Below are 19,005 nucleotides of genomic sequence, written 5' to 3' on the forward strand. Positions count from 1 at the left end.
CGATTCTGGTGGCCAAACATGGCAAGGGATGTGAGGCAATATGTTCAGGGCTGTAAGGACTGTGCCCAATCCAAGAGCCCACGTCATCTACCCGCTGGAAAGCTCCATCCCTTGCCGATTCCGAACCGTCCCTGGTCACACCTAGGAGTGGACTTTATCACTGACCTCCCCTCGTCAGAAGGTAATACCTGTATTCTAGTCATCGTAGATAGATTCTCAAAGTTTGTCAAACTAATCCCTCTGAAAGGTCTTCCCACAGCCTTTGAAACAGCCGACAATATCTTTAATCAAGTCTTCAGGTCATTTGGTATTCCAGAAGATATTGTGTCGGACAGAGGTCCACAGTTCATCTCACGTCTATGGAAAGCCTTCTTCAAGCTCCTAGGTGTGGCCGTCAGCCTCTCTTCTGGATATCATCCCCAAACCAACGGGCAGACAGAGAGGAAGATTCAGGAGGTGGGACGGTTCCTGAGGACCTTCTGCAGTGGTCACCAGAGCTCCTGGAGCCAGTATTTGGGCTGGGCAGAATATGCCCAAAATTCACTGCGGCAACCCTCCACCGGACTCACGCCATTCCAGTGCGTCCTGGGCTTCCAACCACCGCTCTTTCCCTGGGATGGCGAACCATCTGATGTCCCCGCAGTGGATCACTGGTTCCGGGAGAGCGAGAGAGTCTGGGACGAGGCTCATCAACATCTGCAGAGGGCAGTCCGTCGAAGCAAGGTAACCGCCGATAGAAGAAGGTCTGAAGAACCCAGATACACACCCGGACAAAAGGTGTGGCTATCCACCCGGGACATACGCATGCGACTGCCCTCTCGCAAGTTAAGTCCCCGATTTGTTGGTCCCTTCACCATCGTGGAACAGGTTAACCCCGTCACCTACAAACTACAATTACCCTCTCACTACCGTATTCACCCTACATTCCACGTATCACTCCTGAAACCCTATCACGATCCTGTTCTTCCCTCCACAGAGCCTGACCACGAAGAGGAACCCCCTCCTCCACTGCTCCTAGAAGAAGGAGCCGTCTACGCAGTGAAGGAGATCTTGCGTTCCCGACGTCGTGGTGGCCAGTTGGAGTACCTGGTGGACTGGGAAGGGTACGGCCCCGAAGAAAGGACATGGGTTCCCAGAGCTGATATTCTCGATCCTAGTCTCATGGTGGAGTTTCATGAGAGCCACCCTGAGTTCCCAGCGCCTAGAGGCAGAGGGAGACCACCACGGCGTCGGAGGTGTCGGCCCTCAGGAGCGGGCCCTGGGGAGGGGGGTACTGTCACGGATTGGTCAGGCTCTCACGATCCCCACTCACGAAGATCACCATCACCTGACTTCTAATGAGCACACAGCTGCATCACATTCACGAGCACCAGATAAAAGCACAGCACTCCAGTCGCTCATTGTCCGGGCTCGTCTCGACGAAAGCGGACAACTGAGCGACCACTCAGCGTAGTCATCCTCAGCTAAAACAAACGCTTTACTTACCTGTTCTCTTTGTATTCCTCCTAGTCTTCCTGGTCCACCCGAATCGTCCTGTCTTCCAGTCCTTCCAAGTCTGTGTCATCCTCTGTCAGCTGTATCTGGTGTGTGCTGTCCATCCTCGTGTATTCCTGTTACCCAGCCACGGAGGAAAAGACCCCAACATCATTCCTGATCCTCCTGGCTATCCTTCATGTGCTCCTTGTTGTCATTTAATAAACACCCTAACGTTTCCTTACCTCTGTCTCCTGTCCGCTTCATAACAATTATTTTGTTGTTGTTGCTGTTATTTTGTTATTATTATTATGATTTTTTATTATTATTATTATTATTTTTAGTATTATTATTATTATTTTTATTATTATTGTGTTGTTGTTGCTGTTATTTTGTTATTATTATTATGATTTTTAATTATTATTATTATTATTATTATTATTATTATTATTATTATTATTTATTGTTTATTATTATTATTATTATGATTTTGTTGTTGCTGTTGTTTTGTTATTGTTATTATTATTATTATTATTATTATTATTATTATTATTATTATTATTATTATTTATTATTATTATTATTGTTATTATTTATTTATTATTATTATTATTATTATTATTATTTTGTTGTTGCTGTTTTTTTGTTATTATTATTATTATTATTATTATTATTATTTTGTTGTTACTGTTTTTTGTTATTATTATTATTTTTTATTATTATTATTATTATTGTTGATTATTGTTGTTGTTGATGATTATTATTATTATTATTATTATTATTATTATTTATTTATTATTGTTATTATTTATTATTATTATTATTATTATTATTATTATTATTATGTTGTTGTTGCTGTTTTTTGTTATTATTATTTATTATTATTATTATTATTATTATTTTGTTGTTACTGTTTTTTGTTATTATTATTATTTTTTATTATTATTATTATTATTGTTGATTATTATTATTATTATTATTATTATTATTATTTATTATTGTTATTATTTATTATTATTATTATTATTATTATTTATTATTGTTATTATTTATTGTTATTATTATTATTATTATTATTATTATTATTATTATTATTATTATTATTATTATTTATTGTTATTATTTATTATTATTATTATTATTATTATTATTTATTATTGTTATTATTTATTATTATTATTATTATTATTATTATTATTATTATTATGTTGTTGTTGCTGTTGTTTTTTGTTATTATTATTTATTATTATTATTATTGTTATTATTTTGTTGTTACTATTTTTTGTTATTATTATTATTTATTATTATTATTATAAATAAGAATAAGAATAATTCTTTACATTTAGCATTTTTCTGAACACTCAAAGCGCTTTACACTTTGGGGGGAATCTCCTCATCTACCACCAGTGTGCAGCATCCACCTGGGTGACGTGACAACAGCCATAATGTGCCAGACCGCAAAACACACAACATCTGATTGGTGGAGGGGAGACAGAGTGAGGAAGCCAATTATGATGTGGGGATGGTTAGGATGGACAGTGGGCAAATTTGGCCAGGATACAGGGGTTACATTCCTACACATTTAGAAGGACATCCTGGGATTTTTAACAACCACACAGAGATTTAACACCTTAGTTTAACATCTCATCCGAAAGACGGCGCTCACCGAGCAGTATAGAGTCCCCTTCACTATACTGGGGTGTTAGGACCCACAGAGACCGCAGGTTGAGCATCCCCTGCTGGTCTCACTAACACCACTTTGGGCAGCAACCTAGTTTTCCCATGTGGTTGCCCATCAAGGTACTGACCGGACACAGTCCTGCTTAGCTTAGCTGCTTAGCTTCAAGTGAAAGATAAGTAAATAATGACAGAATTTTTGGGTGAACTGCCCCTTTAAGGGAACATTTACAACAGGAACTATCCAACCCAAAGCATCACGAAGTTTAAAAGCATCAGTTGCCACAATTTAACTAGAGATGATCATGTAAACCAGGTAAATTAATAGGCCATTTTATAAAGAGGGCCTAATTTTAATTGAGCTATTTAATCTGAAATGTGTTTAATATGAATTCTGAATATACATCTACTAATATGGTTTCAGGGGTGACGCAGTGGCGCAGTAGGTAGTGCTGTCGCCTCACAGCGAGAAAGTTGCTGGTTCGAGCCTCGGCTGGGTCAGTTGGCATTTCTGTGTGGAGTTTGCATGTTCTCCCTGTGTTCGCCTGGGTTTCCTCCGGGTGCTCCGGTTTCCCCCACAGTCCAAAGACATGTGGTACAGGTGAATTGGGTAGGCTAAATTGTCCGTAGTGTGTGTGTGTGTGGAATTAAGTGTGTATGTGTTTCCCAGTGATGGGTTGCAGCTGGAAGGGCATCCGCTGCATAAAACAAATGCTGGATAAGTTGGTGGTTTATTCCGCTGTGGCAACCCCAGATTAATAAAGGGACAAAGCCTAAAAGAAAATGAATGAATAATATGGTTTCAATCGTCACCTTAATTTACATACATTTTATTTAATATCTATTATATATTTTAAATTCTTTTATTCAATATTTTGAATAGCTTGGCATTTAAACATTTTGCTTCTACCTTATTCAGAAGTCGCCACAGTGGAATGAACCACCAACTTCTCCAGCATGTTTTACGCAGCGCATGACTTTTAGCCACAACCCAGTACTGAAAAACACACATACACACTCATTCACACTCATACGGCAATATAGTTTACTCAATTCACCTATAACACGTCTTTGGGGGAAACCAGAGCACCCAAAGGAAACCCATGCAAACACGGGGGGAACATGCAAACTGACACAGAAATGCCAACTGACCCAGCTGGGACTCGAACCACCAACCTTCTTACTGTGAGGCGACAGCACTAACCACTGAGCCACCATTGTTTTTATTATTATTACACACTTTTAGTTACCAGCAAGACCATCTAAAACATGAGGAAGATTAGAAGACTAAATAGACAGAGTTTCGTCACATATTCAGTTTAGCTTGGTAAACTATGATGAAGGAGGCTTCGTTTTCTTTTGGTAACACAGGAAAGTGTTTCAAAACAAACACATTAGTGCAAAAGAGAGAGAGAGGAAGAGAAGTAAACCCCTTATTCAGCTGCTCTGCTCACCAGTCACACCAAGGATCCCAATCAATCCTGGAAATTGGTTTGTTCCCTGACAAGGTTACGAAATGACAGGCTGCTAGAGAGAGGGAGAGAGAGGAAGAGAGAGACAGATGGGTTGGAGGAGAGAGAAAGAGAGAGAGAATAAAAGAGAGATGTTGGTATTTGTTTACTGACAGGCTGATATCTCCAGCAGGGCTTCAGAGAGTCACAAAGTTTGGCTGCGTTTGGACTTCTGGCAAAAGATCACACTGCGACACTTATGTTCATGTGTTCATAACTATGTAGCAGTTGCTCCAGGATTCTGTGTGATTTTTATTATTAGCATTATTATTTTGAGACTAAGGATGTCATTTCTGTGTGGAGTTTGGATGTTCTTCCTGTGTTCGCATAGGTTTCGTTCAGGTGCTCTGGATTCCCCTATAGTAACTAATTTGGCAGTAGTGTATGTGTGCATGTGTGAATACAGGAGTGTATGGGTGTTTCACAGTACTGGGTTGCGGCTGGAAGGGCATCCGCTGCATAAAACATATGTGGGAATAGTTGTCGGTTCATTCCGCTGTGGCGACCTCTGATAATAAAGGGACTAAGCGAAGGAAAATGAATGAATTAATGAATGGGGTTTTTCTCAAAAAATGTGGTAATATTTTTAGCGTTTCTTGTGTTGATTTGCAGTGATAATTCACATATACAGCATCATAACATTTTTATTAGCTTTTTAGCTGAAGAAATATTGGGTTCTGTAATTTACGTCAGAAAACGAGAGCAACAAAGAGAGAAACATCATATTTGAGACTTGAAGAGCTCTAACTAATCTAAATAAAATGGTGTACTAAAAATATTTTCAACATCTGGAAATTATTAGAATAAAAAAATATATATTTATAAAATATTATGTATTTATGTGTTTAAATAATCATAATTTTAGGCTTTGCATTGTGCTTTGCTCAAATAAAATTGCACAGCTTTAAACTTAAATATCATCTTACTATGGGCAGGTTATTGGTGGAAGATTTAAAGAATAACTGACAATGGACTATTGATTTATTAGGAAAATAATTAAAACTCTAGGTTTGGGTGTTCAATCTCAGTCATGGAGGGCCGGTGTCCTGCTGAGTTTAGCTCCAACTTGCTTCAACACACCTGCCGGCTGCCGGGAAGTTTCTAGTAGTAAGAGCTTCATTAGCTGGTTCAGGTGGGATTAGTGTTGGAGCTAAACTCTTCAGGACACCGGCCCTCCAGGACAGAGTTTAGACACCCCAGCTCTAGGTGGTGCAAACCAATGGGGTGTGCATTTATTTTTCTAATGTTTATTTTTCAACACACTGGAGTCAATTATTCCCCTTATAATATGGTTACCACAAAAAAAGGCTTTGTTTGAAATGCTTCATATCAAGACATTTGTCAGTGGTTTTTGTCCTCAAACAGCTTTTGTGTGGATTGCTACTCTCTTCCAAATCTTATCCGAAGACTTTTGGTTTGTTTAGAGTTTTTTTAGAGAGTAGACTGAAATAACATCATTCGGCTTTGTGATACGAAAGAAATAATCGGTATAAGTTTATTTAAATTTGTTTAACACATCACAAGCCATTAATGATCCCCCTATACTGTGGTCATTTGCAAAGTGTAGGCAATTTAAAACTAGTAATGTACTTGGCACCACAATAATTGGCTGAATTCATGTTAGATAGGAAAGTTACTTATGAAAGATATGAATAATAATACTGGTTGCCCTAAAGTTTTTAACCTAAATCAAATTAACCGTATGCGTCATTTGAACTCATATTATATTAGGCTGACTTAAAACAGCTTGTGTAACTTATAAAATTAAGTTAGAACATAATAATGTAGTTTAATAAGTTACAATTAACTAAAAACTTATGCTGTCATGACTAATTGATCATATTATTTTTTACAGTGTGTTAGCGACCTCTTCACAAATAGCTTTGAGCATATTTACTTCCTGGTGAAGCACAGGTTAGTATTCTCAAGATTACACTGAGAAACTGTCACTGAGTTATTACTAGGGCCAGACAGAATCTGCGGATATTTTTTTGCTATGTATGCGCAGAATTTTGTTAAAAATCTGCGGATTTATGTGGAATGATTTTGGGAGTATCATCACTAAAAGCCTAATATATGAAATAAAAAGTAATACCTTTTTAATGTTTATTTAATGTTTACAATGCAAACCCACTTTAGACTTCCTAATTGGTAAACAAAGCAAGTCTCTCATATAATAGGTCTACTAAAAGCCAGAAAATATTACTTTACAAACTGTATTGTAAATAAATCATATGGATATTTTCATATTAGTCAATAATATTAAAGGAAAGGAATTTAAAAAGTAAATAAATATAAATTTACACACATTTACACAAGTGAATAAACAGAATCAATGATGGGCTAAAAATATCCGGAAATCTGCAGAATTCAGTGCGTGCGGATTTCATGTGGGCCTAGTTACTGCTAATGTTTGAGGGAAGTGTGTTTTTTTCCAACTGTGATCAAAGCTTTAACTCGAAGGTTTTATCACACGTTTTCCAACGAGTCAGAATCAAGAATTTCAAGAGACCGCTGATTAAGGCTAAAAGTGAAATTAATTATTCGCGTGAGTACATTACATACAAAGTCAATGAAAATGCATGAATATAGACAAAGTTCTGCTGGCCAATTGAATGAATGACCAACAATGCAGAACGTGTAACAAAAGCATGGAATTCACCTCAGTCACTTGATCATATAATTCAGCTCCAGTAGAATATTCGCTTCAGGTAAAAAACATTCTGTGAGTAAACAAGGTAGAGTGACGCTGTGCATTGTTTTGCAGTGGTCCCTCGTTAATCACGGGAGTTACATTCTAAAAATAACCCTCAATAGGCAAAATCTGCAAACTAATCAGCTTTATTTTTTCAGTTATTATAGATGTTTTAAGGCTGTAAAACTGAATGTAACGAACCAAAGATTAATTTATTTCGTAATGGCACCCCACAGTCGCGTAACTCCTACCTGTTCTCTAGCATGTCCAAAAGTCAAATATTTTTGTGCGATAATTAGCATCTTGCTCTGCCTTTTGGTATGATACATTTGGCTGCTCAAAATCTGAGTAAAATCTCCAGTAGTTTAGAAAAAAATGGCAAACTCCTCTGAATATTGCAGCACTTGCTTGATTTTGTCTTAAATTCTGCAATCACAAAACCCTGAAAGGACTGATATAGTGTAGGGGATTTCACTTTCCTTGTTTACTTTTGTTTATTATGCTTTTACAGCTATGTCATTCTGAAATGTGAGGCACATTTTCCTCCTTTCCCAGTTGATCTTAGTATAAAGGCTATATATAAATATAGAGTAACCACCAAGTTACAGTCTGTTATCCTTATTAATTGACTGTCTGTGTATTTATGTCTCTGTTACAGGAACATTTCACACCGGAGTGTAAGTTTAAGGAGTGTGTGTTTGAGAACTATTACGTGACGTACTCCTCGATCTTGTACCGTCAAACGCAGTCGGGACGGGCCTGGTACATTGGTATAAACCGGGACGGACAGGTCATGAAGGGAAACCGGGTCAAAAAGACTAAAGGAGCAGCTCACTTCCTGCCCAAGCTCATAGAGGGTATGTATGTTCATGATAATGAATTGTATTCAGTGTGTTAAGATTATAGGCTATTATGTTTTATGTAAAATAAAAGCTAAAATGTAAAAAATAAATAAATAAACACTTGAAACTACTGTACAGTTGAAGTCAGAATTATTAGCCTTCCTGTTTATTTTTTCCACCATTTTCTGTTTAACGGAGAGAAGATTTTTTTCAACACATTTCTAAACATAATCGTTTTAATAACTCATTTCTAATAACTGATTTATTTTATCTTTGTCATGATGACAGTAAATAATATTTGACTAGATATTTTTCAAGACACTTCTATACAGCTTAAAGTGACATTTAAAGGCTTAACTAGGTTAATTAGGTTAACTAGGCAGGTTAGGGTAATTAGGCGAGTTATTGGATAACAATGTTTGGTCTGTAGACTATTGAAAACGAATATAGCTTAAAGGGGCTAATAATTTTGACCTTAAAATTGGTTTTAAAAAATTTAAAACTGCTTTTATTCTAACTGAAATAAAACAAATAATACTTTCTCTAGAAGAAAAAATATTATCAGACATAATGTAAAAATTTCCTTGCTCTGTTAAAATATCATTTGGGAAATATTTAAAAAGAAAAAAGAATTCAAAGGAGGGCTAATAATTCTGACTTCAACTGTATATATTTTGATACATCAAATTTTCCATAATATTAAAGAAAATTAAACAGAAAATTAAAATATATAATTTAATTAAAACTACAAAAGTGACACTTGGTAAGATTTTAGCATGCCTTTTATGCTCAGTAAAGTTGAAATGATTTGATTAAGAACACAGTAAAAGCAGCACGTCTGTGAAATAGTATTACAATTCAAAATAGCTGTTTTAACTTCTAATATATTTTAAAATGTAGATTGTTTATGTAATGCAAAGTTGAATTTTCAGTCTTCAGTTTCATGTGATCCTTCAGAAATAATTGTAATATGCTGGTTTGGTGTGCAAGAAACTTTTCTTATTATTATCCATGTCAAAAAAAAAGGTTAGCTTAGAATTTTAGATGAAACCGATACTGTGTGATACCAGTATTTATTTTAAAAAGAAATTACTTGTATGACTATTTTTTTTCTCTTTAACTCTTGGTGTGACCTGAGAATAATGGATTATATTGTTTTTCTGGTATTTTGCATGCTTTTATTTGTATTGTGCTGCATGAGCATAAATAAACATGAACTTGAATGAGATATTATTTCTGTAACTTTTGACCAATTTAAAACATGCTTATGGCGTCACAATGGTGAAGTGGGTAGTACAATCAGCTTACAGAAAGAAGGTCGCTGGTTCGAGTCCCGGCTGGGCAGTTGACATTTCTGTGTGGAGTTTGCATGTTTTCCCCGAGTTCGCGTGGGTTTTCTCCGGGTTCTCTGGTTTCCCCCACAAGTCTAAAGACATGCGCTATAGGTGAATTGAATAAGCTAAATTGTCCATAGTGTACTGTATGTGTGTGTGAATGAGTGTGTGGATGTTTCCCAGTAATGGGTTGCAGCTGGAAGGGCATCCGCTGTGTAAAACAAATGCTGGATAAGTTTATTCCGCTGTGGCGACCCCTGAATAATAAAGGCACTAAAAGCTGAAAAGAAAATGAATAAATGATTACAAGCTTATTGAATAAAAGTATAAATTGTGATTCCCTGTGATGATTTCTGTGCACATGCCACCTAACTGAGGAGACTAGAATTTAATGTTTTTATGTGTATAACATCTGCCTAGCCAGAAAGACACATTACACTGTTTGCATCTGTATATTATGGCAATATGCAATATCCAATTAATAAATATACTTAAATAAAAGTAATGTAAGAAGTTATATGAGAAAATAATAACTAGCTAACAATATAGATTTCAAGTACACAGTTCAAGATAGTAACAATTTAACTTAATACACCGACTTATTTTAGAAACACTCAAAAACATTTACATTTTTACTCATTGTAGATTCTTATTTAAGGCTTAAAACATATCAGACTCTGCATCTGAATTGATAGAATGGAGCACAACAAATCAAACACCTGGTTCCCTTACATTTTGATTTACATTTACAGGACCAACATTTTCTAAAAACTTTGTATTTAGAATAATACAGGAAGTCTGTGTGTGTGTTAATGCCTAAACCATGTTTTCTGCCTTAAGATAATTGCACTTCTCTTTAAATAGCAACATAAAGAATCAGAGTAGAAGGAACAGTAATGACTGAACAGTAACTTATCAATTAATGTCACAGTTACTACATGTAATGGGTACATAAAGTAAATTTCTGTAATTTATTCATTGCACTACACAATTTTATACAAATCCTACTGGTTTTACAGTAAAATACTGTTTCCTTTTATTGCATCTAAACACTGGCTATTTTACGGTTGTTTACTGCATAATCTACAACAAGGGTTCCCCTTCGGATGGGGAACTCCAATGCTATGTGGAAACTTCCACTATGGGGATTTCGTCAGAATCCAATCATCTGAAAGAGTATAAAAACGGGCCAATGAAATGCCAATGAGTTGGCAGCGTCAGCGTGCACAGCTGGCGTCAATGACAATCAGTCATGCTATAAAGACGCAGCCAGTGCCATGCTCGACATCCTTTCGCTTTCAGAGCCTTTCACGAAGCTTCTGAGAGAGTCTTTGAGGGTATCTCCAACCTGTGTCTACAGAGAGAGATCGAGAAGCAGCTTCTCCCGGTCCAGAGCGCGTATACGCAGTGGCAGATGGTCGAGCTGGGTATTTCTCCCTTGCCTGGCGTCCTTTGGGTCCGGTCCTCCAAGAGCGGTTTGTATATAGGAAAAAAGCTTTCCTAAAAGAGCAACACGGTCGTGCAGCGCGTCTTTTTCAAGACGTCACTCCGACCGTGCGTTTCTGGATGCGGTGGTTTCCTATCCCCGGATGATGGGCACGAGCACAGCGTTTCATGTCTGGGGGTCCAGCATGTTAATGCGGTGCTCGCGGGCAGTGCATGCCATCACTGATGTCATGTCTGTTGCGCAGTTAAGATCGCGGCTCGCTCTTGCAAAAGAGCCACCCACCCCAGTTGTCCCCCGCACTGCGGTTGGCACTCGGGCAGATCTGAGGGTTTCAGTGAGAGTAAATCCGCCGCCCCCGGGCCGTGGACCTCTCGCTCCTCCACGCGCTCCATCCAAGCTTCAGGTGAAGAGAAGCGCTCCGTCCTTGGATGGTCGCTCTCTCACCTGATGACACCGGGGGTCAGATGTCCATCGCTGCATCGGAGGATGGGCTGTCATTGTCTGATGAGGATGCGAGCCCGCTCGCTCCCTCCCTCCGGGGTGGAGAGCGCGGCGTTAGCATCTAAAAAGCAGACGTGATGGCCGTGCTTTCTCGGGCTGCTTCGGCCGTGGGTCTGGTGATGGTTTATCCCCCAGCCCCGCGGCCGGACCGACTAGATGGGTGTATGTGGAGGATATAAGAAGGCAAGACCTTCAAAGCCTCCCGTCCCCTTCTCCCCGGAAGTGCACAGTAAACTCACGCTGTCCTGAGGGCACTTTTTTCTGCCCGATCTGCGTGCGCTTCCATCCTCACCATCCTTGGAGGTTGGGCTGTCAAGGTCTGACGAGGATTCGAACCCGCTCGCTCCCTCCGGGACTTTGAGCGCGGCGTCGAATCCAGAAGCAGACTTTGCGGCTGTGCTTCCCCAGGCTGCTTCGGCCGTGGCTCTGGAGATGGTTTATCCCCCAGCTCCGCGGCCGGACCGATTAGAGGGGTGTGATGTGGAGGATGAAGGCGAGACCTTCTAAGCCTCCCCATCCCCTTCTTCCTGGAGGGGCACAGTAGGCTCACGCAGTGTGCTGCGTGCGCCTTCCCCCTCACCATGCACGCTATGGCCACCTACCAGCGCTACCAAGCGCAGGCGCTGGCCCGGCTGCGCGAGGATGGTTCTGACCCAGGACTGAGCATGCGCTCCGCACCGCAACCGACTATGCTCTTACAAAAAAAAAAAAAAAAAAAAAGTCGGCTGTGTGTGCCCTGGGAAGGACGATGATTACATCCGTGATCCAGGAATGCCACCTCAGGCTAAACCTGGTGATGTGCGTGACGTTGACAAAGTTCGCTTTCTTAACTCACCCATATCCCAGGCTGGCCTGTTCGGCGACACTGGCGGTGAATTCGCCCAGGAATTCACGCCGGTGATAGAGCAGTCGGAGGCGATGGGCGAGGTCTCTATCGGCGGGATTGTATGACCGCTCCCCCCCGCCGAGCCATCCACTGCTTTTTCGCCGAGGACGCCCGCCCGCAGCTTTGCTTCGCCGCCCCCGCCTGCGCCTCCGGCCACGCGGCTGCGCCGAGCATCGCGCCGGCAACCAGCGTCCCCCGCCCAGGGCGCCGCTAAGTTCGGTAAAACGGACCGCAAAGCGTCCCTGAGGCGGGCCATCTGGGGAGGAGGGAATTTGCTCTTTCCCCGCTGGAGGGCGGGGCACGTTATTTAAAGGCGTAAAAAAAAAAAAAAAAAACGCCATCAAAATCCTCAGTGAAAGAGCACTTTTCCCCTCCTCCGGATGTGACAGCCCGAACACTGCCAGTCTGGGACGCTATGCCTTCCAGCTCGCAGGATCGGTGCATTTTGCCAATGGCTCATGGAGCACGAGAGAACGGTCTCCTTTCTCTCCACTCCCAGCCCCTCTCCTGGAGTTTGAGTGCGAGACGAGAACATCTCCTCTCCTGCTCTCCTGTGGGACCCCAGCGCTCCCCGGATGAGCCCACTCACTCCACGCTGCCCCGCCGCTGGCACGTCAGCGATCGTGCGGGTGGGACCATTTGCGGGGGCTCTGCCTGCCTGGTTAGCGCGGGCCAGCCCATCGCAATGGCTCATCCATACGACCAGACTCGGCTATGCGATTCAGTTCGCTAAACGGCCTCCCAGGTTCACGGGCGACCAGGGTCAGTCCTGCGTCCGCCCCTGTCTTGCGAGAGGAGATTGCTATCCTCCTGGCGAAGGATGCAATCGAGCCGGCCCTCCAGCCGAGATGGAGCGCGGGTTTTACAGCCCGCACTACATCGTGCCCCAAAAAAAAAAAAAAAAAAAAAAAGCGGTGGGCTATGGCTAATCCTATATCTGCACATTTTGAACCGCTGCCTTCACAGGCTGCGCTTCGGAATGCTTACGCAGATGCGCATCACGCGATGCGTTCGTCCTCAGGATTGGTTTGCAGCAATAGATCTGAAGGACGCGTATTTTCATATCTCCACACTTCCACGCCACCGGCAGTTTCTGCGGTTTGCGTTTGAAGGTCGAGCGTGGCAATACAAGGTCCTCCCCTTCGGGCTCTCTCTGTCTCCGCGAGTTTTCACCAAGCTCGCGGGGGGTGCCCTCACGCCCCTTCGGCTCGCCAGCATCCGCACGCTCAATTATTTCGATGACTGGCTGATTTTTAGCCCACTCTCGGGAGCAATTGATTATGCACAGAGACAAGGTGCTCCGGCACCTCCGCCCGTTGGGGTTTCAGGTCAACCGAGAAAAGAGCAAGCTCGCCCCCGTGCAGAGCATCTCCTTTCTCGGGTTGGAGCTGGACTCGATCACTATGGAGGCGTGCCTCTCACGAGAGCGCGCCGAGGTAATGCTGAACTGTCTGAGAGAGTTCGACAGGAAAAAAAGTGGTCCCCCTGAAATTATTTCAGAGGCTCCTGGGGCATATGGCATCCGTAGCCGCGGCCAAGCCGCTCGGATTGCTCCATATGAGACCACTACAGCATTGGCTTCACGATCGGGTCCCCAGACGCGCATGGCACGCGGGCCCACGCCGAGTGACTGTCACTGCGCTGTGTCACCGCACCCGCACCCCCTGGAAAGGACCCCTCCTTCCTACAGGCCAGTGTGCCCCTAGGTCAGGCGTCCAGGCAGGCTGTCGTTTCGGCAGATGCCTCCAGTATGGGGTGGGGGGGCCGTGTGTAGCGGGCATGCTGCTGCGGACCTGTGGAGGGGAACCCAGCTGCATTGGCATATCAACTGCCTAGAGCTGTTGGCAGTGTTTCTCGCTCTGCGCCGCTTTTTACCGGTGCTGAGGGGGCAACACGTGCTGGTCAGGACGGACAGCATGGCCGCGGTAGCGTATTCCATCCGGATGGGGGGTATACGCTCCCACTGCATGTCTCAGCTCGCTCGCCGTCTGCTCCTCTGGAGTCATACGCGGCTGAAGTCGCTGCTTGCTATTCACACCCCGGATGGGCTCAACCGTGCGACCAACAGGCTCTCACGGCAGCTCCTTCCCCGGGAGAATGGCGACTCCACCCCGAGTCATGCGTAAGTATGCACTCCCCCCAGTGAGCCTACTCGCGCAGTTTCTGTGCAAGGTCAGGGAGGACGAGGGGCAGGTCTTGCTAGTTGCGCCCCTGGCCCAACCGGACCTGGATATCAGAACTCTCCCTCCTCGCGACGCCCCCCCTGGCGAGTCCCTTTGAGAGAGGACCTACTCTCTCAGGGACAGGGCACCATCTGGCACCCTCGCTTAGTTCTGTGGAACCTCCACGTGGGGTCCATAAGACGCGACGAGGAAGACTTAGGTAACCTACCGGTGGCGGTGGTTAATACCATCACTCAGGCTAGTGCACCCTCTACGAGGCATGCCTACGCCCTGGAGTGGAGTCTATTCACTGAGTGGTGCGCTTCTCGCCGAGAAGACCCCCGATCTTGCCAGATAAGTGTTGTGCTATCTTTCCTTCAGGACAGGTGGAGCGAAGGCTGTCGCGCTCCACACCGAGGGTTTACGTGGCCACCATCTCCGCTCATCATGATGCGTGGATGGCGGCACCGTGGGGAGGCATAACCTCATCATCCAGTTCCTCAGAGGTGCGGGGCGGATGTTTTTCCCCGCCCCCCTCTCATACCCTCTTGAGATCTCGCGGTAGTGCTACGAGCCTACGTGGGGATCCCTTCGAACCACTCGACTCAGTATCCTTGAGATTTCTGTCCTTGAAGACAGCTCTGCTGGTCGTGTTGGCATCGGTTAAGAGGGTTAGGTACCTGGAGGCATTTTCGGTCAGTGACTCGTGCCTAGAATTCGGGCCGGCCTACTCTCACGTTGTCCTGAGACCCCGGCCCGGCTATATGCCCAAGGTTCCTACCACGCCGTTTAAGAATCAGGTAGTGAGCCTGCAAGCGCTGCCCGCGGAGGAGGCAGACCCAGCCCTTTCATTGTTGTGTCCTGTTCGCGCTTTGCGAATATATGTGGACCACACTCAGAGCCTTAGATCCTCTGACCAGCTCTTTGTCCATTACAGTGGTCGGCAGATGGGAAGTGCCGTATCTAAACAGAGGTTGGCCCACGGGATAGTGGATGCCATCTCCCTCGCCTTTGGGCCAGGGTGAGCCGTGTCCCCCGGGGGGTGAGAGCGCACTCCACTACGGAGCATCGCATCCTCCTGGGCGTTAGCACGCGGCGCCTCTCTGACAGACATTTGTAGAGCTACGGGTTGGGTGACACCCAATACATTTGCAAGGTTACAATCTGCGAGTGGAGCCGGTTTCCTCAAGGGTATTAGGCAACCCTTGGTGATTGAGGAAACGATTCGGTTGAGGTGTCGAAACACGCTTGCTGCGCCACTCTCCCTAACCCGGAGATACGTGCGCTTTTTCAGCTTTGTCAGTTTAGTTCCCCATTTCTTTGGCGAACCCTGCAGAGTTCCTCCGAGGCCCCCAGCACCTGACTCAGCGGAGGAGTCAGGTGTTGGCCCGTTACGTTGTCGGCATGCCCGCTGGTCAGCCCGCGTTCTGGGTATAGGTGCCTGCTATGTGTGATCCCCGCTGGCGATCCCATACGTTCACTCAGCCACGGTATAGTCCCCCCTTCTAGGGCAGGCTCGTGTCTTCCCTCCCCGCTAACCATCCTTATGCAAGGACTCCCCATCTCTGGGCTAGTCCATAGGTTGTCACCAGGTCTCCCCTCTGGGTAACAGGTGAGTTCCGCAGCGTCCTCCCTATCGGGACTGAACGCTTTCCCAACGTACTGTCGTATCAAAACCTATTTTACTGGGTTATTGCGACTCCCCGAAAAACATAACTGTTCTGAACAGGTAAGTGAGGGCCAGGAGACACGTTGGAAGACTGTGTCTCGGGGCGTTGTAGGTGCGCTCGCTCTACTGCGTGGCACACCCTTCGCCAGGGACGCAGTAAGGTTCTTTCGTTGTGGCGTTTTCCATAGATTTCCCCATAGTGGAAGTTTCCACATAGCATTGGAGTTCCCCATCCGAAGGGGAACGCTACGGTTACTAAAATAACCCTTCGTTCCCCGAGGGGGGGAACGGAAATGCTATGTTCCTTCGCCACAACGATTGTCCCTTAGCTGTTGAGCGTGAAAGTCTCTTCAGCTAGAAAAGGATGTCGAGCATGGCACTGGCTGCGTCTTTATAGCATGACTGATTGTCATTGACGCCAGCTGTGCACGCTGACGCTGCCAACTCATTGGCATTTCATTGGCCCGTTTTTATACTCTTTCAGATGATTGGATTCTGACGAAATCCCCATAGTGGAAGTTTCCACATAGCATTTCCGTTACCCCCCTCGGGGAACGAAGGGTTACTTTAGTAACCGTAGCGTTAACAGTGTACTTAATATATATATATATATATATATATATATATATATATATATATATATATATATATATATATATATATATATATATATACATATATATATATATGTGTGTGTGTGTGTGTGTGTGTGTATGTATGTATATATATATATGTATATGTATATGTGTATGTATATATACAGATATACAGTTGAAGTCAGAATTATTATTCCCGAAAAGATGTTTAACAGATCAAGAAAGTTTTCACAGCATGTCTGATATTTTATAATAGTTTTATTTCAGCTAGAATAAAAGTCGTATTTAAATTTTTAAAATCCATTTTACGGTCCAAATTATTAGCCCCTTTAAGCAATTTTTTTTTTCTGATAGTCTACAGAACAAACCATCATTAAAAAATAACTTGCCCAATTACCCTAACCCGCCTAGTTAGCCTAATGAACCTAATTTAGCCTTTAAATGTCACTTTAAGCTGTATAGGTGTGTCTTGAAAAATATCTAGTAAAATATTATTTACTGTCATCATGGAAAAGATAAAATAAATCAGTTATTAGAAAAGAGGTAACAAAACAATTATGTTTAGAAATGTGTTGGAAAAAATCTTCTCTCCGTTAAACAGAAATTGGCAGAAAAAGTAAACGGGGCTAATAATTCAGGGGGGCTAATAATTCTGACTTTAACTGTGTGTATGTATATATGTATATATATATATATACTGCTGACTCATCTAAAACATAAGTTCTTATATGTTAGTTAGGATGTTTTTGAAGTTTTGAACAGCACACCACTGACTTCCATTAAATTTCTTCCTTTGCATTCTCATAATTACGAAACCAAACAACTTTGATACAACAGTAGTGTAAATGATGACAAAATTCACATTTTTTTAACAATACTTTTTTCCTCCTGTCTCTATAGTTGCCATGTACAGGGAGCCATCGCTACATGAGGTTGCAGAGCAAAGCCCACCTCGGAAAACGGCCAAAACGTCAGACTCGCCCGTCCATAAAAACAGCAAGAAAGAGCATCTGCTGACAGTCCCTACAGCGTCCTAGCGGCAGGAGAAATGCTTTGTTTGCACAGACATGCCATGAACGCCAGCAGTGGCACTGGAGGTTTGGTCCCTCCACCGATACTCAGACGTTACCAACAATGCATCGGGGCTCAAAAGACCCTCGCCAACAGGTCTAATGCCCTCCGCAGCTCCTTTTTGGTCTCTCCCGCTTCCATAATCAAGGGAAAATACTGAGCAATAATAACCATAATGGTCTGGGCTTACAGTGCGACGAGATGCTATTACAAGAACCGCAACACCCGAAAGAAACGATCTTTGTCTTCCTTTTTTTAGTATTTCAGCAAGAAACACTTCCTCTTTGTGAAGCAATTCGTGCTTGACATTTAAACCCTTCCTTTTCCTTTTGTTCAGGCGTTCATAGATCCCCTAAATCACTTTTTTGACCATTTCTAAGCCTTGTTTGTAATCTCCTCTCCTTTTTTCTACCTCTTCTGCACTTTGATTAGCTTGAAACACAGAGGCCATTTTCCACTTCACAACACAGGAAAAGCCCTGCTCGCTATCCCAGGGAACATTAAAGATGCACACACACACACACATACAAACAAACACAAAGCAAATAGCTAAATAAATAAAACTTCCTCTCTTCTTAGGATGATGATGATGTTAGGAGTCATTTGACCTTAGGCAGTGCAGACCTCCTCTGTGTAGGGTGAACGTGTGTGTGTGTGTGTGTGTATGTGTGTGTGTGTGTGTGCGTGTGTGCGTGTGTGTGTGTGTGTGTGTGTGTGTGTGTGTGTGTGTGTGTGTGTGTGTGTGCGTGTGCGTGTGCGTGTGTGCGTGTGTGTGTGTGAGTGCTGAACAGTAATACAACATAATTTGTAAGATGAGTCATAACAGAGGGAGCAGGGTGGCATTATTGTTTTCTTTTGTTATGATAAGTTGTTGTTTTCCTCATTGCAATATGCCCAGAGAGCAATATTGGTACGGCAGCGCTCTTTTTAGGAAGTGTGTGTTGCTTTAGAGCAGGGGTTTCACAAAGTAGATATGCTGACTACTGAGGCTGCAAGTTTCCCAAAGTTCGTGTCCCTACATTCAATTTTATTCTATTACATTTGCCTGAGAGCAAAGGCACTTCACCCAGCCAAATGAAACAACGCAAGTGCTGAAAAGGTCCAATTCGGCTTCATTTTCTTCTGATGAAACTGGGGAAAT

The 19,005-nt window shown here is 43.1% G+C and overlaps 1 protein-coding gene across 1 annotated transcript in view; it reads left to right on the plus strand.

Moving 5' to 3' along the window:
• fgf11a (fibroblast growth factor 11a) overlaps positions 1-18,099 on the plus strand; it is a 152,604-nt gene extending 134,505 nt beyond the window's left edge. Inside the window, exons 5-6 of the mRNA XM_056461242.1 lie at positions 8,015-8,213; positions 17,694-18,099. Of these exons, the coding sequence (XP_056317217.1) occupies positions 8,015-8,213; positions 17,694-17,830 (336 nt within the window). The 3' untranslated portion in view covers positions 17,831-18,099. The remainder of the gene's footprint in view (positions 1-8,014; positions 8,214-17,693) is intronic.
• Positions 18,100-19,005: the final 906 nt, after the last annotated feature.

This window comes from Danio aesculapii, chromosome 7 (assembly GCF_903798145.1).
Source record: "Danio aesculapii chromosome 7, fDanAes4.1, whole genome shotgun sequence".
NCBI lineage: Eukaryota > Metazoa > Chordata > Actinopteri > Cypriniformes > Danionidae > Danio > Danio aesculapii.